Here is a 27,078-nt window from a genome sequence, read left to right on the forward strand (position 1 = left end):
TATTGGACGGTTCAAAATGCATGAAATAGAATGCAAGCAAGTCATTCTCAATTCTGAGGAACTGCCTAAGGAAGAATCAGAATTGGGCTTAGTATCACTGGTATAAGTCGTGAAATTTGTTAACTTAGCAGCAACAGTTCAATGCAGTACATGATAATATAGAAAAAAACTAAATGAATGAATCACAGTAAATATATATATTAAACAGCCAAATTAAATATAGTGGTGAAAAAACAGAAATATTTTTAAGAAGTGAGGTAGTGCTCATGGTTTCAATGTCTATTTAGAAATCGGATGGCAGAAGGAAAGAAGCTGTTCCCAAATCACTGAGTGTGTGTCTTCAGGCATCTGGACCTTCTTCCTGATGGTAACAGTGAGAAGATGGTGTGTCTTGAATGGTGGGAATCCTTAATAATGGACACCGTCTTTAGGAAGCACTGCTCCATGAAGATGTCTTGGATACTACAGTGGCAATTATTCATTATGGAGCTGTCTAGTATTACAACTTTCTGTAGCTTTTTTCAATCCTGTGCAGTAGTACCCCCTCCAGTACCAGACAGTGATGCAGCCTGTAAGAATGCTCTCCGTGGCACATCTGTAGAAGTTTTCGAGTGTATTACATGACAAATCAATTCTCCTCAAACTTCTAATGAAGTATAGATGCTGCCTTGCCTTCTTTATAGCTGTATCGATGTGTTGGGAACAGGTTAGATCCTCAGAGATCCTGACACCCAGGAACCTGAAATTGCTCACTCTCTCCACTTCTGATCCCTCAATGAGGATTAGTTCATGTTCCCTCGTCTTACCCTTCCTGAAATCTACAGACAGCTCTTTCGTCCTACTGACATTGAGTGCAACCATCTGGTATATCTTGCTCCTGTACGCCCTCTTGTGTCCATCTGAGATTCTGCCAACAATGGGTGTATCATCAGCAAATTTATAGATGGCATTAAAGTTATGCCTAGCTACACATTCATGGGTATAGGGCGAGTAGAGCGGTGGGCTAAGCACATACCACTGAGATGCACCAGAATTAATTGTCAGTGAGGAGGACATGTTATTATCAGTCCGCACAGATTGTGGTCTTCTGGTTAGGAAGTCAGGGATCCAAATGCATAGGGAGTTACAGAGACCCAGGTTCTTTGCTGTTCAGTCAGGACTGTAGGAGTGATGGTGTTAAACACTGATGAAGATGTTTACTTTGTCCAGGTGATCTAAGGCCACATAAAGAGCCATTGAGATTGTGTCTGCCGCAGACCTATCGAGGCAGTAGGTAAATTGCAGTGGGTCCAGGTCCTTGCAGAAGCAGGAGCTTAGTCATGATTGACCTCTCAAAGCATTTCATCACCATAGATGTAAGTGCTGCAGGACCATAGTTGTAAGGAAGCTCTCACTACTCTTCTTGGGCACTGGTATAATGGTTGCCCTTTAGAAGCAGGTGAGAACTTCTGACCATAGCAGTGAGAGATAAATGTTGGCCATGGGTGGAGGTACCTTATTATAGACGTGCTTGTGGTAGTGCCCAAACTGAATTCATGCAGTCATATCTCTTCAATTCTTTATGATGGGAGCCTGTTGAATTACTGTTAACTGTGGCTTACTTCATAGCACTCTGTTGTATAGCTCATCTTAGTGAGACAGCGCTTTGAATATTGTGGATAGTTTTGGTCACCCTCTTATAGGAAAGACATCAGAGAATGCAAAAAGATTTATGAGGATACTGCTGGGACTCCAGGGCCTTTGTTATAAGAGGTGATTGGATAGGCTAGGATTTCTATTCCTTGGAGCGTAAGAGATTAAGGGGTTACCTTATAGAGTTGTATAAAGTGATACAACTGGGATTAACATACATAATCCTTTACTGAAGGGAAGGAAACTGAAGCTGGAGACCATAGGTTTAAGGTAAAAGGTTTAGAAGCAGCCAGAGGGGATGGTTGAGACAGGTTCAATAACAACATTGAACAGGAGGAGTTTAGAAGGATATTATACTGGCATGTAGACTCCATGCTCAACAAGGACAAGTTGGGTTGAATGGCCTTTTTCCATACTGTATTACTCTTTGACTTTTTCTTCTTTAATAATGACCTCGGTATAAATACTACTCCAGAGCCTTAACCATAAAAATCTAGGCAGAAACTTAAATGTGGTTCTGAAGTTGATCTAAACTGTGAGAAGCACTTGCTGTCTCAGATGGAAATAAAAGATACCATAGTTCATTTGCAAAGAAGATCTTAGCCAATGTTATCATTCAGTTAATATTTCTACCAGCAGGTGTTCAAGCTGTCTTTGGGAGGCTGATGTATACCGATTGGTTATTGTGTTTCATTGGCTGTGAATTGCATTGGGGCACTCTGAAAAAGATGTGAAAGGTGCAAGATATAAATACAAGTCTTTCTCCTTCCTTTACACACTTCACATGTGAGTTGCATTCACACCTTCTGTGCTTTGAAGTGCTTTGAGAGGTTGGTCATGGCCAGAATCAATTACCTCCTATGCAAGGACCTGGACCTGCTGTGATTTGCCTATTGCCATAATAGGTCTACGGTAGATGCAGTACCGTCAAGGTATTCCACTCAGCCTTGGACCACCTGGACCATAGCAATATCTAAGTCAGGCTGCTATTTATTGATTATAGCTCAGTGTTCGTCACCATCATGCCCTCAGTACTAATCAACAAACTCCAAAACCTGGGGTTCTGGACCTTTCATGCAATTGGATCATTGACTTCCTCGTTGGGAAACCATAGTCAGTACGGAATGGAAATAGCATCTCATTGGCAAACAACACTGGCGGACCTCAAGGATGCGTGCTTACCTCACTGCTCTACTCTCCCTGCACCTGTGACTGTGTGGCTAGGCACAGCTGAGACACCATCTATAAATTTTCCAAAGACTCAACTATTGATGGCAGAATTTCAGAAGGTAACGAGGAGGTGTACAGGAGTGAGATAGATCATCCGGTTGAGTGGTGTCGTAACAAGTACTTTGCACTCAGCATCAGTAAGACCAAGGAATTGATTGTGGACTTCAGGAAGAGGAAGTCAAAGGAACACACACCACTCCTCATCAAGGGATCAACATTGGGAAGGGTAAGTAGTTTCAAGTTTCTGGGTGTCGACATCTCTGAAGATCTATCCTGGGCCCAACGTATTAATGCACTTAAAAAGAAGGCATGGCAGCAGATATGTTTCATTAGGAGATTTGGTATGTTACTGAAGACTACAAATTTCTGCAGTTGTATCATGGAAAGCATTCTAAATGGGTGCATCACTGACTGGTGTGGAGGGGCCACTGCATAGGATCAGGAAAAAGCTGCAGAAAGTTGTAGACTCAGCCAATTCAGACATGGACACTACCTGCCCCAGTACTGAGGAAAGGCAGCATCCATCGTTAAGGACCCCTATCACCCAGGACATGCCCTCCCCCCAATGTACCATCAAGGAGGAGATACAGGAGTCTGAAGACACACACTCCACATTTTAGGAACAGTTTCTTCCCCTCCACCATCAGATTTATGGTTGGACAATGAACCCATGTAAACTACCTCACATTTTCTTCTTTTCTCTCTTTTTTCTTTTTAATATATATTTCTTATTGTAATTTATAGCTTTTTACAGTGTACTGCTGCTGTAAACCAACAAATTTCACGACATATGCCATTGGTATTAATTCTGATTCTGATAAATATTCATTCCAGCTTGACATCATTAGTGTTTTTCTTTGGAACTTGTTGCTAATATTTGACACTGCAGTTGTCCATATTGATTTTTTGGTTCCTCAGAACACTTGTAAAGCATTAGCTGTGACATTAGCTGGAACCACTTAACAAACAATCACAAACTGACTGTTTCCAGAATTAGCTTTGAGCAGGTAATTTCGACCTTTGCACATCAAGTTCCACCAGCCAGAACCAATCCAATGTACTCTCAACATACAATATCTGGATATCAGTGATGCCCGCTAGCTCCCGTAGACTCCTGAAGTTAACAAAATTATTTTGAATTTCGCTTTTCTTTCCTGGAAATCCCACTGGTTCTGGTTGTTCTTATCCATTATGTACACCATAGATTCCAATCTAACTAACCAGTCTAAATAAACTTCCTGACTTGTTCATTTGTCGGCACTCCATTCAAACTGCCAAAGGCAGGTTTTATTGACAGCTCATATTTATCACAGGTCTCCATATTGTCCTTTTTTACTAATTGCCAGCAATAGTATGCACTGTTGTGATTCCCCTTACAAAGAGGCTGACAAAGCTCTTTGCTGATCGGCACTTTAACATTGATCCTTTGCTGTTCTTGGGTTTTCGTCAAATTGCTAGGAAGAAAAAATCTCAAATAAAAGCAAACTATCCAGCAGCTTGAAAAGAAGAGTCACATAGAACATTTATCACCACACTTTGAAATTTGCTGTGTATCAAATTACAAATAATGATATTTTTATTTTCTCACATTTCCAAAGAGTTACAATGGAAAAAATCAGTGAGTGACAAATCAACACCCAAAGTGCCATTGAAATGAGTCACTAATTTGACTCCTTTAACTTTGATTCATACAGGGATTTGGCTTTGTTTGGGCAGGGTCTAAATGGATAGTGTGAAATTTTTTATTGATAAACTGATTAGATGAAGACAATAAACAGTAACATTTGACTTCCATATCTATGTTAACATTATTATTTTATCCAAATTTGCTCAATCACATTAAGATCAGGACTGACTGGGACACTCCGGTAGATCAACTTTCTTCATCTGAAGCCACTCCATGGTTGCTCTGGCAGTGTGCTCTGGGTCATTGTCCTACTGAAAGATGAACTTCCTCCCCAGTTTAAGCTTTCTGGCAGAGACTAGCAGGTTTTTAATCCAGATTCTCTCTGTATTTAGCAGCATTCATTTTTCGATCAATCCTGACCAGATTTCCAGTCCCTGCTAAAGGCATCCCCGTAGTATGATGCTACTTCCACCTTACTTTACAGTGGGGATGATGTTACCTGACTGATACACAGTATTAGATTTGCACACTCTGTGTTGAGGCCAGAGTTCCACTTCAGTTTTGTCTGACTACAAGATCATCTTCCACATCTTTACAATATCTTCTAAGTGACACGGGAAGGGGTATGCTGTTTATTTTGCCAGGGTTTGTTCTTTACCACTCTTCCATAAATACCCTTTTTGTGCAAGGCCTTGAAGATTGTAGAGCCATGAACTTCATCTGTGTTTGCCGCCACCGACATCCGCAGCTCACTCAGAGTGACTGTTGGCGTCACAGTGACCTCTCTTACAAGTGCCATTCTTCTGTGACTAAGCTTAGAGAGGCAGCCTGACCTAGGCAATGTGGCTGTGGTTTCATATTTTTCTTCTTTTTCATGATGGACTGCACTGAGCTCTCAGGTATGTTCAGTGCCTTTGAGAAGGTCTTGTACCCTTCTCCACATTTGTGCTTCTCTATATCATTTCCCTGATTTGGTTTGAATGCTGTTTTGTCTTCATTTTGCTTTGATCCATTGAAAATCTACTATACTGTTGAAGCTTACAGAGAGGGGGTGGATTTATTCTTATGAATTCATTGAAAACAGGTGATCCTTCAATTTTTGGGTGAGTTGTTAAGGTAATACAGTGTTGCACCTGAGGAAAGTTAGTGTAGTAATTACAAAGAGGACAAATACTTATTCAGCCTTACCATTTTGGTTTTTAAGTTTTAGTCAATTGTTGACAGATTTTTTTTAGTTGACATGATGCACAATGTTTTATAGATTATCGCAAAAAATCCTACTTCAATAAATGAGACAGTAAAATGTGGAAATAGTTGTGGGGACTGAATACTTTTACAAGGCACTCTATCAAACAAAATTTGATCAGTTACAGGGGTGTTCCAAGGAAGGGTAGTATGGTGAAGGACTGAGTTTTTGTAGCTGTAGGTAGGTAGGGGCTTTGTATTGTGGAAATAGGGCAGGTAATCCAGCAGACGGCACTACCAGCAGTGGTAGAATAATCGAATTGATGGGTGATCCAGAGGCCTTATTTGGAAGACTACTGCTATCTTGGAGAGTTATTGTATTAGAAGCAATTACAGAGATGAGGAGGAAAGGCCATAAAGAGAAAATAATACTGAGAATTTTAAAACACGATGTTGTTCAATCAGGAATCGGCCAGCACGTGGGTGAACAGAAATTGATGCAAGAGCACAGCAAAATTGTAGATAAATCAATTTTATGTTAAGTAGGGCCACATGGAGAATTGAATGTTGGCTGGTGTCTGATGGAGTTGTCATTCAAGAGAGGTGTTGGTTCGTGGCCAAGTGGTTAAGGCTTTGGGCTAGCGATCTGAAGGTCGTTAGTTCGAGCCTCAGCCAAGGCAGCGTGTGTGTCCTTGAGCAAGGTGCTTAACCACACACTGCTCCTGCACGTTTATAGCCCAGTGGCAGCAGTTGGTACAGTATGGACAACTGATAAACTGGAGAGGCACATTAAGGTAGAGTTAGAAACAAATAGCACAGATATGTGATCTGAAGCTCAGCATGGGGCCAAGAAGGATTGAGAAGTGTATGGTGTAATCTGAAAGAGTTACCAGGAGCAAAGGAATAGAGTTGGTGGTAGTAACCAGAGGCAATGGTATTAGTCTTTCCAATATTTCAATAAAGGGGCTTCCTGCTCATTGGTTCTAGATGTCAGGCATGGTACCTAAGAAAGCAGCAAAGATGAAGGCATCAGAACTGGTGGTGAGATAAAGCTGGGTGTTTGCTAGTGTACTTGCAAACGTTTACTGATTTTTGAGGTGATATAACTGAGTAGCACCACGTAGATGAGAAAGAAAAAGCCATGGGAATGGGACTCCAGTGCTCAAGGAGATGACTGACATTTTTTTTTAGCTACAACTGGACAGATAAGAATGGAACCAAATGACTGCATACCCACCCAGCTCACTGTTGATGGAGAACCATTCGAGGTAATTGGGGCAGTTAATTTGGGAATATTGATTTACTCTCTCACCTCCATTAATCTTTACAACTTGATTAATTCTTCCCATTGTCTTCTCTCAGAATTGCTTTATCGAAGTTTCTTTGCCTATTACCTCTTTCCTAAATTTCAAATGTCTTCTTAAAACTTCACTCTTCAGCCTTGATTTAGGCTCCCTTGACTGCACTTACCATTTCCCTTTCCCATTCCAGTATTCCTGAACATCATTTCTCCTGCACTGTTAGGCATCTTTCAGTTTGAATATTGAAGTCAGAGGTGATAAGAATTTCTTCCCTCAGTGTTTGAATTTTTGCATTTCTCCAGCTTGGAGAGCTCAAGAAACAACATCATTAAATATATTGACAGAGATTGACAGGCATTAACATTGCAAAGCAGGTACGTGTGTGGGAAATGAGTTCGAGGTGGTGTCGAGGCCAGCATTGGATTAGCCACGATTTTATTGAATTGTTCAGATTCAAATTTGTTTGTCACGTACATTGAAACATACAGTGAAATGTGTTAATTGCATTTACACCCAACACACTCAAGGATGTGCTGGGGCTGTCTACTAGTGTCACCACACATTTTGGCACTAACATAGCATGCCCTCAATGTTTAGCAGACTATCACAGGCACAACCAACAACAGAATATTACAAGTTACTAACCCGAAAACAAACTCCTTTCCCACTCTCCTCTCCCATAACACACAGGCCTCCAACTTCCAAAAAGAAGGCACAATCCTTGTATTCTTTTGGTATTTTTGTTATTTTTGCAGTATTTCACAGCAAAATCTTTGTGCTGGAACTCTATAATGTATTTGTGGAATTAATATTGTATTCACATTAGGTCCTAAACAAAATTATTTTAAGGTTTTGAAACCAATAAATGGAGGAAGAATTGTCTGCAAAATTTTTGAGGAATCTTAAGGAAAAAGCATTTAAATGTAATGCAACATTGGTAAAGATTGCAAAGCTCTTATGTAATATTTTCTGTGCTTAGTTATTTCATGATACTTCATTCTCTCCCTTTTGACTTCCTCTCTTATCCTTGCTTTCTCAGTTAGTCAGTATTTTTCTTGTCTTTCAGGGTGTTACTGGCATGTGATAATTATTCTGAATTCTTAGGGCAAAAGTTGTAGGATCCCTTGATTGACAGAATTACAGAGATTTTGCAGTTTCTGCCCATCGCTACCTTTGGATACATTAGGAATATTCTTTTTATATACTTGACATTTACTCAGTGCAGCAAGATTTAGGACTTCACTGTTTGTGTAAGGTGATGGAATTTTGAAGAAAATCTATTTGCTTGTACACTTGGGTAATGATTATAGATGCCAATTCACATTTGAGTGACTTATGGAAGTGTTATCAAATAAGTCAAGTCACCTTTATTGTCATTTCAACCATAACTGCTGGTACAGTGCTTATTAAAAATGAGACAATGTTTTTCAGGACCATGGTGTTACATGACACAGTACAAAAACTAGACTGAACTACGTAAAAAAAAACAACACAGAGAAAGCTACACTAGACTGCAGACCTACACAGGACTACATAAAGTGCACAAAAACAGTGCAGGCATTACAATAAATAATAAACAGGACAATAGGGCAAGGTGTCAGTCCAGGCTTCGGGTATTGAGGAGTCTGATAGCTTGGGGGAAGAAACTGTTACATAGTCTGGCCGTGAGAGCCCAAATGCTTCGGTGCCTTTTCCCAGACAGCAGGAGGGAGAAGAGATTGTATGAGGGGTGCATGGGGTCCTTCATAATGCTGTTTCCTTTGCGGATGCAGCGTGTAGTGTAAACGTCTGTGATGGCGGGAAGAGAGATCCCGATGATCTTCTCAGCTGACCACACTATCCACTGCAGGGTCTTGCGATCCGAGATGGAGCAATTTCCGAACCAGGCAGTGATGCAGTTGCTCAGGATGCTCTCAATGCAACCCCTGTAGAATGGGATGAGGATGGGGGTGGGAGATGGACTTTCCTCAGCCTTCGCAGAAAGTAGAGATGCTGCTGGGCTTTCTTTGCTATGGAGCTGGTGTTGAGGGTCCAGGTGAGATTCTCCGTCAGGTGAACACCAAGAAATTTGGTGCTCTTAACTATCTCTACCGAGGAGCCATCGATGTTCAACAGGGAGTGGTCGCTCTGTGCCCTCCTGAAGTCAACAACCATCTCTTTTGTTTTGTTTACATTCAGAGACAGGTTGTTGGCTCTGCACCAGTCCATTAGCCGCTGCACCTCCTCTCTGTAAGCTGACTTGTCGTTCTTGCTGATGAGACACACTACGGTCGTGTTATCGGCGAACTTGATGATGTGGTTCGAGCTGTGTGTTGCAGCACAGTCGTGGGTCAGCAGAGTGAACAGCAGTGGACTGAGCACACAGCCCTGGGGAGCCCCCGTGCTCAGTGTGATGGTGTTGGAGATGCTGCTCCCGATCCGGACTGACTGAGGTCTCCCAGTCAGGAAGTCTAGGATCCAGTTGCAGAGGGAGGTGTTCAGGCCCAGAAGGCTCAGCTTTCCAATCAGTTTCTGAGGGATGATTGTGTTGAATACTGAACTGAAGTCTATGAACAGCATGCGAACGTATGTGTCTTTTTTGTCCAGGTGGGTTAGGGCCAGGTGGAGGGTGGTGGCAATGGCGTCATCTGTTGAGCGGTTGGGATGGTATGCAAACTGCAGGGGGTCCAGTGAGGGGGGCAGCAGGGTCTTGATATGCCTCATGACGAGCCTCTCAAAACACTTCATGATGATGGATGTGAGTGCAATGGGTCGGTAGTCATTTAGGCAGGACACTGAAGACTTCTTCGGCACGGGGACGATGGTGGCGGCTTTGAAGCATGTTGGAATGTTGGCGCTGCTCAGGGAGTTGTTGAAGATGTCACTGAGAACATCTGCTAGCTGGTCTGCACATCCTCTGAGCACTCTACCAGGGATGTTGTCTGGTTCAGCAGCCTTCCGTGGGTTGACCCACGGAATAATAATATATAATAATGATAATATGTGATCACATGAGATTCAGAGACATCTGCAAATGTTACAACATTTGCTCTTGGATATGTACCTTAGCCTAAGGTTTCATATCCACAGTGTGGTGTGGAAAACATAGGCAAACAAAGAAGAGAAGTTAACGGGGAAAAGACATTGAGTGGAACAAGATTTCCTTAATGATATCCAGTTATCCAGTAACAGACTAAGAGCATTAACTAAGGACTACAGAAACGTAAGTTGTAACAAAATAATGTAGTCCTATATTGCAATGGACTGGAGAGTCAGATTGATCTGGAGGAGGAATGCAGAGGGTGGCATCTTTAGTGTGTTGAACATCTCTAGCATGAGATGTCTTTCATGAACAGGTCTTTCTTAAGATATGGTCACTGTATATTTTTAAAAGAAGGATTTTACACATAGAAGTGATAATAGAGAAGGGGGTACTCTGACTCCCTGTAACACAGCTTCTTTCTTGCCTTGCATTTCTTAGCATCTTTCTAAATATTCCCTTTGATACTTCAGTTTCATTAACATTTCTTTAGTCACTTGTGATGAAGTGACTTGTATTCTAGTACTCATTCTGTCACTTATCCTCTTTGATTGTTGTGTGAGAATTCCTTGACTCTTTCCTTTTGTTCTACATTCATCCGCTGGTGGAAATGAGCCATCTAGAGATAGTTCACCTTTTTGTTATTCCTCTTCCAGCCTCGTTGTCGTTCACTGCAATTCTCACACTATCCCTGATCTCCAAGAAATACCAGGCCACATACCTACTTGATCTGCAGGAGTCCAAGTCTTTTTTTTGTCCCGCGTCAGAAGTCTTTCCTCTGTCATTCCTCCCCCAAACTCAACCTTAACCTCCATTCATGTCTTCTTTTCATCCAAAACCATTCGCCATCTCCCTGTGTCTTCAACCTTGAATTCCTTGAACGTCATCCTCCAGCCCCAAAGCCCAGAACCATCACAATCTCTGCCAAGTTTTGCTCGTCCATTCTTCTAATAGCCTTCGTCCACTATTATCTGCTGCAGCGGTTTTTCTCCACCTCACCCAGACTATTTTCCTGAGCAGGCGTCAATCTCTACGTCCCTGGGTAGGTCACCAGTGCTTCTTTGTGGCAGCACCACTTGGGGGCAAATGGAAGAGGCTGCTATTTGAGGCCTTGTCAAAAGTTTCAGTAAAATCCTCACATGCTACATGAGCCTCAATGATTCTTTTTGTAACCCCTGTTGACTTTTAGTTTACAAAGCTATGCTACCTATCTCTTATTAATATAGTTTTACTTATTTCTGATTATTTATACTATCCTTTGGAATTCATTCCAATAATCTGTACACCACTGAAGTCAAGTTAGCCTGTAATTACTTGGATTACCTCTTCCTCGGTTTTTGAACAATGATACTATGTGAGCATTTCTTCAATCCCGTAGGATCATTCCTGTAATCAAAAGTCTAAACATTTGACGGAAGGATGTTTTGGAAGTTAATTTCAACAGCTAAAGCTGTTATAAATTAATTTAATGAAAAAAGTATGATGTTATAGTCCAGAGCTGGTGTTCCCAACCTGGGATCCATGGATTTCTCGGTTAATGGTAGGGGTCCATGACATAAAAAATGTTGGGAACCTCTGGTCTGGAGACTAATTCTTATAACAGGTTGCACCTGGAATTTTGTGTGTGGTTTTGGTTGCCACACTATAGAAGGATGGGATTGCACTGGAGAAAGTGCAGAGGAGATTCACCAGGATATTACGACAGTTGCGGCGAGTGATTGGATAGAGTGGGCTTATTTCCCCTGGGTGACTTGGGTATCATAGGTCGAAGGGTCTGTTTTTGTGGCAGTGACTCCCCTACCCCCAGCCCTGCCAAGGCATTGCTAACGTCAACAGTAAAATTAGTGCTATCTTGTGCTGCAATCACATTAATGAGCAGACAGCATGAAGCCCTTGTGCTGTCAGCATGGGATTGAAAAGAAAAGATTTGGTTATGTATTGCATCCCTGCACCCCTTTTACGGCAATATCTAATTTAGCCACCATGGCTGATGAAGAGGAGAGTGCAGTTCACTGCAAATCACAAAACATCCAACTACTCTGCTCTTGTGTGAATCTGGTGCTGTGTGTGCTGAAATTTAGCTCTTCATTTTGAATCTGGACTGAAATCTCATGCTTTTAAAATAATGAAACAAAGGTTTGCATTGGCTTTGTCATTTAGTATATCCATTTTTATTATGCTTTCCAGTGTCAGGCAGAAAAAGGACAGCCTTCCTCATAAACAGTGGGTCGGAGCAACCAATCTGGTCAAATGCAGGCCCTGCACTGGGGTACACCTCAGTTCTGTCTGTGGTTCCGATGGACACACTTACTCCTCTAAGGTAAAAGCATTTCAATATTGCACTGGTCATGCTGCTGTGAAAATAAATACAATTATTTTGTTCTTTCTGTTTCTAATTTATGTGCAATGTATTAAAAACAATCTGGGTGGGGGGTGGGAGGGTGTTCTGACTTGCGGTCGTTGTTTAAGCAAAGATTTCTAATTAGCTCTGTTTCCAAACAAAATAATTTTTTATAAATTCTGATATGCATTTAAGGAGGAAAAATGAAGTACGCACAAAATACAAATTTAAAATGGACAACAAGAGCGTGATAAGTTCTATATCACACTGTCACCGTCAATCATTCATATAACAACAGCCTGTTTGAACGACTATCAAAATACGTTAAGAAAGCCAATCTAGAATTATTTAATTCATCGATGTAATTTTTTTTCATAAATGTTCTTCCTGTCTTGCTAAGGAATTCTTCTGCATCTGTAATGTTCAACTTTAATTAGATCGATCCAACTTTCTAGATAGTGAGGAGTGATGTTAGAGAAAATTGGCCTCAAAGAAAGAATGCAAATGGATTTTTGTTTTTTTACATTTACACAGGGAAAAGTATTTTATTCTGCTTTTATAATGACTTCCCTCAACACAAGGCAGCCCTTTGGAACTTCAGTTTGTAAAATTTATTAGATCTTACGATATATTTACATTTGATTTGGTCTGGAGTCTGTTGCATTTTATTGTATGTTAATTATTTTGAAATTATACATAGCAACCTTCAGAATCTTTGCATAGGATACATAGAACAATTTATACATGAAGATCGCTACCTGGTTTTCTGTTATTTTCTGTACATTTATACAACCTGCACCAAGAGCACTTGTTATTTCCTGAAGTGATTGTTTGGTCTTACTGCAGTGACATTTTGGCAAGCTATTCGTGTTCTGCATGTTTTTATGATATTAGCTACATTCAGTATTTAATAGAATATAAAGTGTAACTGTTTATAGCCATGCATTATTGCTTCATTATTTCCAATATCCATCATTTGTTTTCTTGCCAGGCTTTTTTCCCTAAAGATTTTACCTATATTCTGTAATTTAGTTGAGTCTTATGTGCTCCATATATTAACATCTACATAACAATATGTACATTTTACCATTAGAATTGGTGTGATTCTTTTCCTATGAGTAAGAATATATTTCTCCAGTTTTCTTCAAGATATTGAAGTTTTGTGTTGTTTTAATTTGTTTGAATAATTGTTTGCATATAAGGATTTTTAGCCTCAAAGAAACTTCAAAACATTTTCTCTTCCTCATCTTATGTGTGCAAGAGAGAATCACTGAAACGTCCTGTATACGAGGAGCACTCAGCTACTAATACCAATACCAAGTCAAAAACTGAGCTATTGTACTCCCAGTACCCAACTCTCAGCCCATGGCCTTATAGGTTGAAGCTATTTAAGAGCATATCCAGGTATCTTTGAAATGTGATTATGTAACGTTGTGCTACACGCAGTGCTGCAATAACGATACGGAGTTGGTGAGCTGCAGTTACAAAAGAGGTTTATTCAAACTTCGCGGCCTCGCTTTAAAGCCTTCCTGATCCCGCCCTCCCCGGGCGGGAATGCTGTAGGGGGCCCGTATTCACAGTCCCGTCCCGCGCGCGGGGTTTTCCCTTTGCTGGTGAAGCAGACTTGGCGCCCTCTTTGGGACCTGCCTAAATGCCGGCGCGCGCCGCTTTGTGAGCTGGTTCGAGTGCGCTGGGAAGTGGGTTGCCACATAACCCCCACCCCCCAGAACCGGCGATACACCCCCCAATGTTCACAGTCTGGGTCGGACTCTGTGTGGGAGGTCTGGCTCTGCGCCGCGGTGCCTGAATCTCGACTGGCTGTGCCAAGTCCACATGGGCCGGTTTGAGTCAGTCTTTCTCCCCAATGTCCAGCACGAATGTGGACCCATTGTTCCTGATCACCATAAACGGCCCCTCGTAGGGCCGTTGTAGCGGTGTCCGGTGTCCACCCCGCCGTACAAAAACGAACTTACAGTTTTGCAGGTCTTTGGGTGCGCAGGTCGGGTTCTGCCCATGCTGCGAAGTGGGTATGGGGGCCAGGTTACCGAGCCTCTCGCGTAGTCTACCCAGGACTGCTGCGGGTTCTTCCTCTTGCCCCCTTGGGGCTGGTATGAACTCCCCTGGGATGACCAGGGGTGCGCTGTACACCAATTCGGCCGACGAGGTGTGCAGATCCTCTGAGCGCCGTGAGGATGCCGAGCAGGACCCAGGGAAGCTCGTCCACCCAGTTAGGCCCTTTGAGGTGGGCCATGAGAGCCGACTTCAGGTGACGGTGGAAACGCTCCACTAGTCCGTTCGACTGTGGGTGGTAGGCAGTTGTGTGGTGCAGCTGTGTCCCCAAAAGGCTGGCCATAGCTGACCACAGGCTGGAGGTGAACTGGGCGCCTCTGTCGGAGGTAATGTGGGCCGGTACACCAAAGCGAGATACCCAGGTGGCGAGCAGTGCCCAGGCGCAGGATTCGGAGGTGGTGTCGGTGAGCGGGACCGCCTCTGGCCATCTTGTGAACCGGTCCACGATAGTCAGGAGGTGCCGCGCTCCTCGCGACACTGGCAGGGGGGCCCACGATATCCACATGAATGTGGTCGAAACGCCGGTGGGTGGGGTGGAACTGCTTCAGCAGAGCTTTGGTGTGCCACTGCACCTTGGCAGTTTGGCAGTGCATGCATGTTCTGACCCATTCACTGACCTGCTTGCGGAGTCCGTGCCAAACGAACCTGCTGGAGACCATCCGGACGGTTGTCCTGATGGAGGGGTGCGCTAAGTTGTGAATGGAGTTGAAAACGCGCCGCCACCAGGCTGCCGGAACGACGGGGTGGGGTTGGCCAGTGGTGACGTCACAGAGTAGGGTCCTCTCACCTGGGCCTACGGGGAAGTCCTGGAGCTGCAAACTGGAGACTGCGGTTCTGTAACTAGGGATCTCCTCGTCTGCCTGCTGTGCCTCCGCCAGCGCTTCATAGTCTACCCCCTGGGACAGGGCTTGGATGTTAGGGCGGGAGAGGGCATCCGCCACGACATTGTCCTTTCCCGAGACATCCGTCCCGTCGTGTATTCGGAGATGTAGGACAGATGTCGCTGCTGGCGGGACGACCAGGGGTCGGATGATTTTGTGAACGCAAAGGTAAGTGGTTTGTGGTCTGTGAACACGGTGAAGGGCCTACCTTCTAAGAAGTACCTGAAATGACGGATTGCCAGGTACAGCGCCAACAGTTCCTGGTCGAAAGCACTGTATTTGAGCTCGGGTGGTCGTAGGTGTTTGCTGAAAAATGCCAGGGGTTGCCAGCGACCCGCGATGAGTTGTTCCAGCACCCCACCGACTGCTGTGTTGGATGCGTCCACTGTGAGGGTGGTAGGGATGTCCGTTCTGGGGTGCACTAGCATCGTGGCGTTTGCCAAGGCTTCTTTGGTTTTAATGAAAGTGACGGCGGACTCCTTGTCCCAGGTAATGTCCTTGCCCTTACCCGACATCAGGGCGAACAGGGGGCACATGATTCGGGCAGTTGAAGGGAGGAAGCGTTGGTAGAAATTCACCATACCCACGAATTCCTGAAGGCCTTTGATTGTGTTGGGTCGGGGGAAATGGCGGACTGTGTCTACCTTAGCGGGCAGAGGGGTTGCCCCGTCTTTAGTAATCCTGTGGCCCAGAAAGTCGATGGTGTCGAGCCCGAACTGGCATTTGGCCGGGTTGATTGTCAGGCCGTATTCACTCAGTCGGGTGTAGAGTTGATGGAGGTGGGACACATACTCCTGACGACTGATGCTGGCTATGAGGATGTTGTCCAAATAGATTAAAGCGAAGTCCAGGTCGCTTCCCACCGCGTCCATTAACCGCTGAAATGTCTGTGTGGCATTCTTTAGGCCGAACGGCATGCGGAGGAACTCGTAAAGGCCGAAAGGGGTGATGAGTCCCGTTTTGGGGACGTCGTCCGGATGCATCGGGATTTGATGGTATCCCTGGACGAGGTCTACCTTGGAGAAGATCCATGCACCGTGCAGGTTTGCTGCAAAGTCCTGAATGTGCGGCACAGGGTAGCGGTCCGGTGTGGTAGCCTCGTTCAGCCTGCGGTAGTCGCCGCACGGTCTCCAGCCCCCTGTTGCTTTGGGCACCATGTGCAGGGGGGAGGCCCATGGGCTGTCGGACCGCCGTATGATCCCCAATTCCTCCATCCTCTTGAACTCCTCCTTCGCCAGTCGGAACTTGTCCGGGGGAAGCCTTCGAGCATGGGCGTCCTTGTGTCGGGATGTGCTGTATGCCGTGTCTGGGCATGGCTGCCGTGAACTGCGGTGCCAGAACTGATGGGAAATCCGCCAGGACTCTGGTGAAGTCGTTGTCGGACAGGGTGATGGAGTCTAGGTGTGGGGCCAGCAACTGGGCTTCACCCAGGGAGAACGTTTGAAAGGTCTCGGTGTGGACCAGTCTCTTCCTTGGCAGGTCGACCAGTAGGCTGTGAGCTCGCAAAAAATCTGCTCCCAGGAGCAGTTGGCTACGGCGGCCAGTGTGAAGTCCCACGTGAACCGGCTGGAGCCGAACTGTAGCCGCACTGTACGGGTGCCGTAGGTCCTTACTGTGCTGCCGTTCGTGACCCTCAGGGTGGGACCCGGTTCTCTGTTGCGGGTGTAGTAACTCGTCTGAGGTAAGACGCTGATCTTGGCTCCGGTGTCGACCAAAAAGCGGCGTCCCGACTGCTTGTCCCAGACATACAGGAGGCTATCCCGATGGCCAGCTGCCGTAGCCATCAGCGGCGGCTGGCCCTGGCGTTTCCCGGGAACTTGCAGGGTGGGCTAGAGCGGCGGGCTTGTGGGAGCGTGGCCTGGTGATCTGTGCGACGGACGCCCCACTCTCCTTCTTGGCTTTCCACAGCAAGTCCGCCCGGGCTGCCACCTTCCGGGGGTCGCTGAAATCCGCGTCGGACAGCAGCAGGCGTATGTCCTCGGGCAGCTGCTCCAGGAATGCCTGCTCAAACATGAGGCAGGACTTGTGTCCTCCGGCCAGGGACAGCATCTCACTCATCAAAGCCGACGGTGGCCTGTCCCCCCAAACCATCCAGGTGCAGTAAGCGGGCAGCCCGCTCGCGCCGTGAGAGTCCGTAAGTCCTTATGAGCAAGGCTTTGAATTCTGTATATTTGCCGTCCGCTGTAGTATTCACAGTCCCATCCCGCGTGCGGGCTTTTCCCCTTGCTGGTGAAGCAGGCTTGGCGCCCTCTTTGGGACCGGCCTCAATGCCGGCGCGCACCACTTTGTGAGCCGGTTCGAGTGCGCTGGGAAGTGGGTCGCCACAATTAGGAATTTATGTCATCACTGCCATTTCAGGAAGAGTACTACTCACCCACTTCTCTTCATGTGAATTTATTTTTCTAAACTGATTTCTATCCTTCTAATAATTAACTTCAATCTTTATTCCCTTGTTACCAATTTCTTTCCTGTACAGCCTATCTAAATCTCCCATAACTGTATACGCCTCATTAAATCTTTCCTCTAAGTTCAGGTTCCAAAGGGGAAGAAAAGCATCACTCTAGTTTGTAGTGTACTTTACTTTACATCACTCTAGTGTACTTCAATGCAAGACTCATCAGGAACAAAGGTGATGAACTGAGAGCTTGGATACATACATGGAATTATGATGTAGTGGCCATTACGGAGACTTGGCTGGCACCAGGGCAGGAATGGATTCTCAATATTCCTGGATTTCAGTGCTTTAATAGGGATAGAGAGGGGGGAGAAAGGGGAGGAGGGGTGGCATTACTGGTCAGGGATACTATTACAGCTGCAGAAAGGGTGGGTAATGTAGCAGGATCCTCTTGAGTCACTATGGGTGGAAGTCAGGAACAGGAAGGGAGCAGTTACTCTACTGGGGGTATTCTATAGGCCCCCTGGTAGCAGCAGAGATACCAAGGAGCAGATTGGGAGGCAGATTTTGGAAAGGTACAAAAATAACAGGGTTGTTATCATGGGTGACTTTAACTTCCCTAATATTGATTGGCACCTGATTAGTTCCGAGGGTTTAGATGGGATAGAGTTTGTTAAGTGTGTCCAGGATGGATTCCTGTCACAGTATGTTGACAGACCGACTAGGGGGAGTGCCACTCTAGATCTAGTACTAGGCAACAAACCGGGTCAGGTCACAGATCTGTCAGTGGATGAGCATCTGGGGGACAGTGATCACCGCTCCCTGACCTTTAACATTATCATGGAAAAGGATAGAATCAGAGAGAACAGGAAAATTTTTAATTGGGGAAGGGCAAATTATGAGGCTATAAGGCTAGAAATTGCAGCTATGAATTGGGATGATGTTTTTGCAGGGAAATGTACTATGGACATGTGGTCAATGTTTAGGGATCTCTTGCAGGATGTTAGGGATAAATTTGTCCAGGTGAGGAAGATAAAGAATGGTAGGATGAAGGAACCATGGGTGACAAGTGAGGTGGAGAATCTAGTCAGGTGGAAGAAGGCAGCATATGTGAGGTTTAGGAAGCAAGGATCAGATGGGTCTATTGAGGAATAGAGGGTAGCAAGAAAGGAGCTTAACAAGGGGCTGAGGAGAACAAGAAGGGGGCATGAGAAGGCCTTGGCGGGTAGGGTAAAGGAAAACCCCAAGGCATTCTTCAGTTATGTGAAGAACAAAAGGTTGACAGGAGTGAAGGTAGGACCAATTAGAGATAAAAGTGGGAAGATGTGCCTGGAGGCTGTGGAAGTGAGCGAGGTTCTCAATGAATACTTCTCTTCGGTATTCACCAATGAGAGGGAACTTGATGACGGTGAGGACAATATGAGTGAGGTTGATGTTAAGGGAGAAGAGGTGTTGGAGTTGTTAAAATACATTAGGACGGATAAGTCCCCAGGGCCTGACGGAATATTCCCCAGGCTGCTCCACGAGGCAAGGGAAGAGGTTGCTGAACCTCTGGCCAGGATCTTTATGTCCTCGTTGTCCACGGGAATGGTACCAGAGGATTGGAGGGAGGTGAGTATTGTCCCCTTGTTCAAAAAAGGTAGTAGGGATAGTCCAGGTAATTATAGACCAGTGAGCCTTACATCTGTGGTGGGAAAGCTATTGGAAAAGATTCTTAAAGAAAGAATCTGTGGGCATTTAGAGAATCATGGTCTGATCAGGGACAGTCAGCATGGCTTTGTGAAGGGCAGATCGTGTCTAACAAGCCTGATAGAGTTCTTTGAGGAGGTGACCAGGCATATAGATGAGGGTAGGGCAGTAGATGTGATCTACATGGATTTTAGTAAGGCATTTGACAAGGTACCACACAGTAGGCTTATTCAGGAAGTCAGAAGGCACGGGATCCAGGGAAGTTTGGCCAGGTGGATTCAGAATTGGCTTGCCTGCAGAAAGCAGAGGGTCATGGTGGAGGGAGTACATTCGGATTGGAGGGTTGTGACTAGTGGTGTCCCACGAGGATTGGTTCTGGGACCTCTGCTTTTCGTGATTTTTATTAACGACCTGGATGTGAGGGTAGAAGGGTGGGTTGGCAAGTTTGCAGATGACACAAAGGTTGGTGGTGTTGTAGATAGTGTAGAGGATTGTTGAAGATTGCAGAGAGACATTGATAGGATGCATAAGTGGGCTGAGAAGTGGCAGAAGGAGTTCAACCCAGAGAAGTGTGAGGTGGTACACTTTGGAAGGATAAACTCCAAGACAGAGTACAAAGTAAATGGCAGGATACTTGGAAGTGTGGAGGAGCAGAGGAATCTGGGTGTACATGTCCACAGATCCCTGAAAGTTGCCTCACAGGTAGATAGGGTAGTTAAGAAAGCTTATGGAGTGTTAGCTTTCGTAAGTCGAGGGATAGAGTTTAAGAGTCGCGGGGTAATGATGCAGCTCTATAAAACTCTGGTTAGGCCACACTTGGAGTACTCACTATAGGAAGGATGTGGAAGCATTGGAAAGGGTACAGAGGAGATTTACCAGGATGCTGCCTGGTTTAGAGAGTATCATTATGATCAGAGATTAAGGGAGCTAGGGCTTTACTCTCTGGAGAGAAGGAGGATGAGAGGAGACATGATAGAGGTTTACAAGATATAATAGATAGAATGGACAGCCAGCACCTCTTCCCCAGGGCACCATTGCTCAATACAAGAGGACGTGGTTTTAAGGGAATGGGTGGAAAGTTCAAGGGAGTTATTAGAGGAAGGTGTTTTACTCAGAGAGTGGTTGGTGCGTGGAATGCACTGCCTGAGTCAGTGGTGGAGGCAGATACACTAGTGAAATTTAAGAGACTACTGGACAGGTATATGGAGGAATTTAAGGTGGGGGGTTATGTGGGAGGTTGGGTTTAAGGGTCGGCACAACATTGTGGGCCGAAGGGCCTGTACTGTGCTGTATTGTTCTATGTTAGTTTGTGTATCCCCATATCAATACTCCCTTACTCCTGAGCAACAAACTTGTAAATCTTCTCTGCATACTCTCTAGTGCTGTCACAATCTTTCCTGTGCTGTGGTGTTCAGGACTATATACTGTTACTCCAGCTCCGGTCCAATTAGCATTTTATGCAATCCCAGCATCTCCTTCCTGCTTGCATTTTGCATCTCAGCCAATAAAAATAGGTGTCCTGAATGCTTTCTTAAATATCTTAACCATCATGCTACTTTCAGGGAAGTGTGGGTGTGCACACTAACCTCCCATTGCTCCTGTTCACCTTTGAGAACATTACTATGTATGCTTTTGTTTGTCCTCTGAAAGTAATTCAGTTTGTTACTTTTGCACAAATCTGACCATTCCATTGTTATCTTGCTGCACCCACGCCGCCAGTTTTAGTATCATCAACCAACTACTTATTCATGTCCCCTACATTTCAGAAGTCATTGACAAATACGTATTTCTAAACATCCACTGGGATTCCACTGGACACAAGCTGAGCTTGCAAGGAACCCCTATTCACTTGATCAGATAGAAAAACTCCAGTAATCAAGCAACATCTGTGGAAAGAACCAAGTTCTGTTTCATCCTGGCAGTAGAGGAGTAGATTGACATGTTGGAAAGGGAATGGGAAGTAGGATTGAAATGGATGGCCACTGGGAGATCCCACTTTTTCTGGCGGACGGAACGTCAGTGCTCGGTGAAACTGTCTCCCAACCTACGTTGGGTCTCACCAATGTACGGATACAGTAAATGACCCCAACAGACTCACAGATGAAACGTCGCCTCACCTGGAAAGACTGTTTGGGGCCTTGAATGGTAGTGAGGAGGTGGTGTAGGTACATGTGTAGCATTTGTTCCACTTGCAAGGATAAGTACCAGCAGGGAGACTATACAACTGTTTGTATGTAAGTACAGTCAGATGACAATAAACTTGAACTTGAACTACAAGGTGCTGTTCTTCTTGTTTGCACTTGAACTCACCCTGGCAGCCAAGATAATTAGTGTCCATTTATCTGGAATCAAGTTGACCCCTGAATGTTAAAAGGAGCCTCATTAAACATAGTTAACAGAAAGCATCTCTGCTACTGTTTATGTAGAAAAGAATCTTAATGTAAGGTATTGTGCTTTGTAACTTCAAAACATTAAATTAATTTAAAGGAAAACAAGAGAGGCAAGAAATATGAATCTTAGTTTGTTCTTTATTTTAAGCAATCTTATCATGTGACAGCGTGATGATATATACAATTCATGTAACATACATATAACCCATAATGAATTATTTAAAGGAGCAAGACTGCTTAATCAAACAATATACCTACAAGACTACAGTACTCAAATATTACTGGAATATTAAATACAGCACAGCTCTCTGCTTAGCTATAAACTCCAACTCAATAGAGAATGGTTCTCAATAGATACACATTATACTATATAATGCAACTACTATACAGACATTCACAGTGTGTTTAAATTTAAGTTGTCCCATTCAAGCCTAAAGATGATCCTTTTTGATTCTTTGATCCTTGCTTCTCTCCTTTTCAAATTCCTATTTTATTTTTCTCGCCTTCCTTTTTCTTCTAGTTTCTTATGAGTATCTCTGAATTTTCTAATTTCTTGAGAAATTGGATCTCGTTTAATCTTCCATTTCCATAGCATTTATGTCAGCCTCCTCCTCCTTTTCCTTTTCCTTTCCAGGATGTTCATCTTGATCTTGGGAAGGTCTATTTAGTTCACTGGAGTATTCTCTTATTTATCCTTCTATTGCTCCCAATCTCTCCCCTTGGTTTCCTCATCCACAACAGCATCTGATAAATCCTCTGTTTTTGTTTCTCCATTGACTTCTTTCTTTTTGGCCTTCCGTTCATCCAGCTGGGCTTTGATCTTTGCATTTATTTTTACAAGCAGCTTTCTGTCTCCCACTTGAAGTTCATGCAATAACCTTAATGCACACAGAGTAGATTCTGATTCTTTATGATTACAAAAGCTGAATGCTTGCAACGTTCCTGAAGCTCCTTGAACTCTCTTCCAGCTTAAAATCAAGCCATGTTTCACAAGTGACTGCCTGATTAACATATCAGAAGCTTTCTCAGTTATGCTGCCTACAAAATGTGTTGTAGTCGGACCGCTGCTTTTGTTACTATCTTGCTTCCTCTGAGCAGCAGGGTGCTTCCTTGGTCAAATATGTTTTCCAACCAGAGGCACCAACACTGCTGTACAGAATGGAGACAGTTGTGGCATGATCCAGTACCTTTCTTAATTCCCTTTCAGTTGACTTTATTGCAGGAGATGTGGCATACAAATGGTGGACGGATCTCCAGTCAAGTTGTAGTTGTCTCAGCCACTCCTGTCCTAGCAATGCTGCTCCTCCTATTTTTACCACATACAAGCCCAATGTGGCTTGTTGGTTGTTGTATTTCACTGTTACAAATGTCATTTCCACAGAAGTTATCTTTTCTCTAGTTTAATTTCTTAGTTGGATATCTGCAGCCTTCAGTTTAGTATCATTAAAATACCACTCAAACATATTTTGTGCAGTGTCTAATTCCATTTTAATTAATTTGCCATTCACTTCTGGTGTAAGCCATATTGCTTGTCTGTTGTTAGTTTTCACGTCATGAATCTAAGGCTGCGCAGTCCTGTGTCACTCTCATCATCATCATCATCAGATTTTCATCAACAGCATGCAGATTAGTGCTGTTTTTGAAACTGCAACTTGACCTTTTATCTTTTTCTCTTCCCTGTGCAGACCATTTATTTTTGTCTGTCTGACATACCCTTTGTATGTGTCTTACTTTGTTGCATTTTCTGTAAGTTTTGCCTTTAAAGCTGCATTGGCCTGGTGTTTGTGAGCCTGTGCCTCAACAGTAACGATTTGTTCGGCCAGGCCAGTGTTCTTATAGACATTGCAGTTTTGTTCATGCGCACTTACATTCCTGACTGCAGCTTAGTTACATCTGTCTGTGGTTTCCATAGATTTCAACCACTCTTTTAAGTGTAAGCTATGCTTCAGTTAGGAGACATTTTTGAATGCTTTCCTGTAAGATTTCACAAACTAAATTATCTCGCACTGCATCATTAAGACCATTACCAAACTGACAATGCTCAACCTCTTCAATTCAGCCATGTACAGCAAAATGGACTCTCTTTTGATGCCACTTATCAAAGCTAAAGTGTTCTGCAATCTACAATGGCTTTGGTTCCAAATGTTCCATCATTACTTTCACAATATCAGCAAAGCTCATTTCTGCTGGTCAGTTAACCCTTGAGCAATCAAGTGCAACTATCTTTCCAATGTGGCCAGCGATTTCTGATTATTTTCACCCAGTACTCAGTTTATGAACCTGTGAATTCATCTGTTTTCTGTCTTTTTTAAAACTCAATTATGTCTTCCCTTCTGAAGAACATGTGCTATGCTGCTTTTTTAACTCAATGTTTCTTTGCTGTGCTTCAACGAGTCGGTAGTCCTGTTTGTTTTGAAAATACCTTATCACTGCTGTTGTGTTTTGTAACTTCAAAGCATTAAACTATTTCAAAGGAAAACAAGAGAGCCAAGAGATGCAAGTCTTGTTTGTTCTTTACTTTAAACAAGGCGTGCACACTTAACTCGTGGTAGCACGATGACATGTGAAGTTCATGTATTTATACATATAACCTGTAATGAATTATTTAGGAGAACAAGAATGCTTAATCAAACAATATATCTGTAATATTACTCATATATTACTGAAATATTAAAGACACAATATAATGAACCCATGTAACTTCAGTTTAAGTTGGACCTTGGATCTTGGCGATTATAGGGATGACTTACAGTGGACTGATAAGTTTGAGCATATAGACATTAAGAAAGAGGATGTGCTGGAGCTTTTGGAAAGCATCAAGTTGGATAAGTCACTGGGACTGGACGAGATATACCACAGGCTACAGTGGGAGGCAAGGGAGGAAATTACTGAGCCTCTAGCAATGATCTTTGCAGTGGGGACGGGAGAGGTTCCAGAGGATTGGAGGGTTGCAGATGTTGTTCACTTATTCATGAAAGGGAGTAGAGATAGCCCAGGAAATTATAGACCAGTGAGTCTTACTTCAATAGTTGGTAAATTGATGGAGAGGCATAATATGATTAGGAATAGTCAGCATGGTTTTGTCAAGGGCAGGTTGTGCCTTACAAGCTTGACTGAATTTTTTGAGGATGTGACTAAACACATTGATGAACGTAGAGCAGTAGATGTAGTGTATATGGATTTCAGCAAGGCACTTGATAATGTACCCCATACAGGAGAAAGTAAGGAAGTATGGGATCCAAGGGGACCTTGCTTTCTGGATCCAGAATTGGCTTGCCCACAGAAAGCAGAGTGGTTGTAGATGGGTCATATTCTGCATGGAGGTTGGTGACCAGTGGTGTGCCTCAGGTATCTGTTCTGGGACCACTTCTTTTCATGATTTTTATAAATGACCTGGATGAGGAAGTGGAGGGATGGGTTAGTAAATTTGCTGATGACACAAAGGCTGGGTGTGTTGTGGGTAGTGCGGAGGGCTGTAAAGTTTACAGCGGGATATTGATAGGAGGCAAAATTGTACTGAGAAGTGGCAGATGGAGTTCAACCCAGATAAGTGTGAGGTGGTTCATTTAGGTACGTGAAATATGATGGCAGAATATTAGTATTAATGGTAAGACTTTAGGCATTGTGGATCAGAGGGATCATGGGGTCCGAGTCCATAGGACACTCAAAGTTGCTGCACAGGTTGACTCTGTGGTTAAGAAGGCATACAGTGCATAGGCCTTCATCAACCATAGGATTGAGTTCAAGAGCCAAGAGGTAAAATTACAGCTTTATAGGAATCTAGTCAGACCTCACTTGGAGTACTGTGCTCAGTTCTGGTCACCTCACTACAGGAATGATGTGGAAACTATAGAAAGGGTGCAGAGGAGATTTACAAGGACATTGCCTGGATTGGTGAGCATGCCTTATGAGAATAAGTTGAGTGAACTTGGTCTTTTCTCCTTGGAGAGACGGAGGATAAGAGGTGACCTGATAGAGGTGTAAAAGATGATGAGAGGCATTGATCGTGTGGATAGTCAGAGGCTTTATCCCAGGGCTGAAGTGGCTAATACGAGAAGGCACAGTTCAAAGGTACTTGGAAGTAGGTACAGAGGAGATGGCAGGGGCAAATTTTATATGCAGAGGGTGGTGAGTGCATGGATTGGGCTGCCAGTGACGGCAGTGGAGGTGGATACGATAGGGTCTTTTAAGAGACACCTTGATAGGTACATGGAGCTTAGAAAAATAGAGGGCTATGGGTAACCCTAATTAATTTCTAAAATAAGTACATGTTTGGCCCAGCATCATGGGCCGAAAGGCCTGTATTGTGCTGTAGGTTTTCTATGTTTCTATGTAAGTATTCTTCGACTCACGTTCCCATAAATGGCATAAGAAAAGCTTGGCATTGAGTTTGCAATCATACCCTGAGAGAGCTTAGATGGAGAGGTCAGAAAAATATTAGTACAGTCCCTCACTTGAAGCTCAGGTCCATTGCTGCAGCACAGATATGTCTTCATTTGTCTGCAAGATATCCTTTCCAAAGAGGCTTGAAGGAAGAACTCGAGCCTCTGATGCTGGATTGTGCAGGCAGCTCAAATCTGCTGGCCTCAGCTGCTTCAGTGGGTGAGATTTCTGACCACTGAAGTCCAGGAATTCTGACAGATTTGCAAGGTTGAACCTGCCACTTATTTTGAGTGGCTGATGCACCTCGACAGAAGCCAAACAGACTGTAGATTAGGATGCAAAGGAGAAGCTGAGAATCTTTATTTTAAAAAAGAAGTAAATTTTGCTTTAGTTTAATGTTTTGTATTACCTATTTTATTTAACTTAATCATATTTAACATTTTTGTTTCCATCGTAACGTGTGAATGTCAGAGGTACTTTAAAAAACATTTTGATTCATACTTTTAACCGTTAGCTGATCAGTGACTCCCAGCTACGATAGCTATAAGGGATAGAGTTGCAACTCGGAGCTGCCCTGCCTTGGGCAGATGTGTCACCTGGGTCTCTGCTGCATAAGCACAAGGCCAGTGTGAAAGGCCATATACAGGTAGTCAGAAAGTGTGAAAGTGGCTGTCATTCCAGGTAGGAGAGGAGAGGGCACAGGCATACGTGTACACCTGCAACTATAACCAGGCAGAAACAAGAGTGTAAATGTGTACACCAGAATTAAGGTATGTAACGTTTGCAATTTTAATTAAGTTTATTTTCAGATGAGTAAAAGGGATAATAATCAAAATCTCCAGATTTGTAGGATATATACTAAGATAGAAGAAATAACATTAAAATTAATTATCTGTTCAATATTTTGAAGCCATGAACAATTTACATAATTTGAA

The 27,078-nt window shown here is 43.8% G+C and overlaps 1 protein-coding gene across 1 annotated transcript in view; it reads left to right on the plus strand.

The window, feature by feature from the left end:
• The window catches only part of LOC140739308 (testican-1-like), a 463,661-nt gene that overhangs the window by 320,241 nt on the left and 116,342 nt on the right, over positions 1-27,078 (plus strand). Inside the window, exon 5 of the mRNA XM_073067476.1 lies at positions 12,182-12,314. Coding sequence (XP_072923577.1) covers positions 12,182-12,314 — 133 coding nt within the window. The remainder of the gene's footprint in view (positions 1-12,181; positions 12,315-27,078) is intronic.

Source organism: Hemitrygon akajei, chromosome 15, assembly GCF_048418815.1.
Source record: "Hemitrygon akajei chromosome 15, sHemAka1.3, whole genome shotgun sequence".
NCBI classification, from domain to species: Eukaryota; Metazoa; Chordata; class Chondrichthyes; order Myliobatiformes; family Dasyatidae; genus Hemitrygon; species Hemitrygon akajei.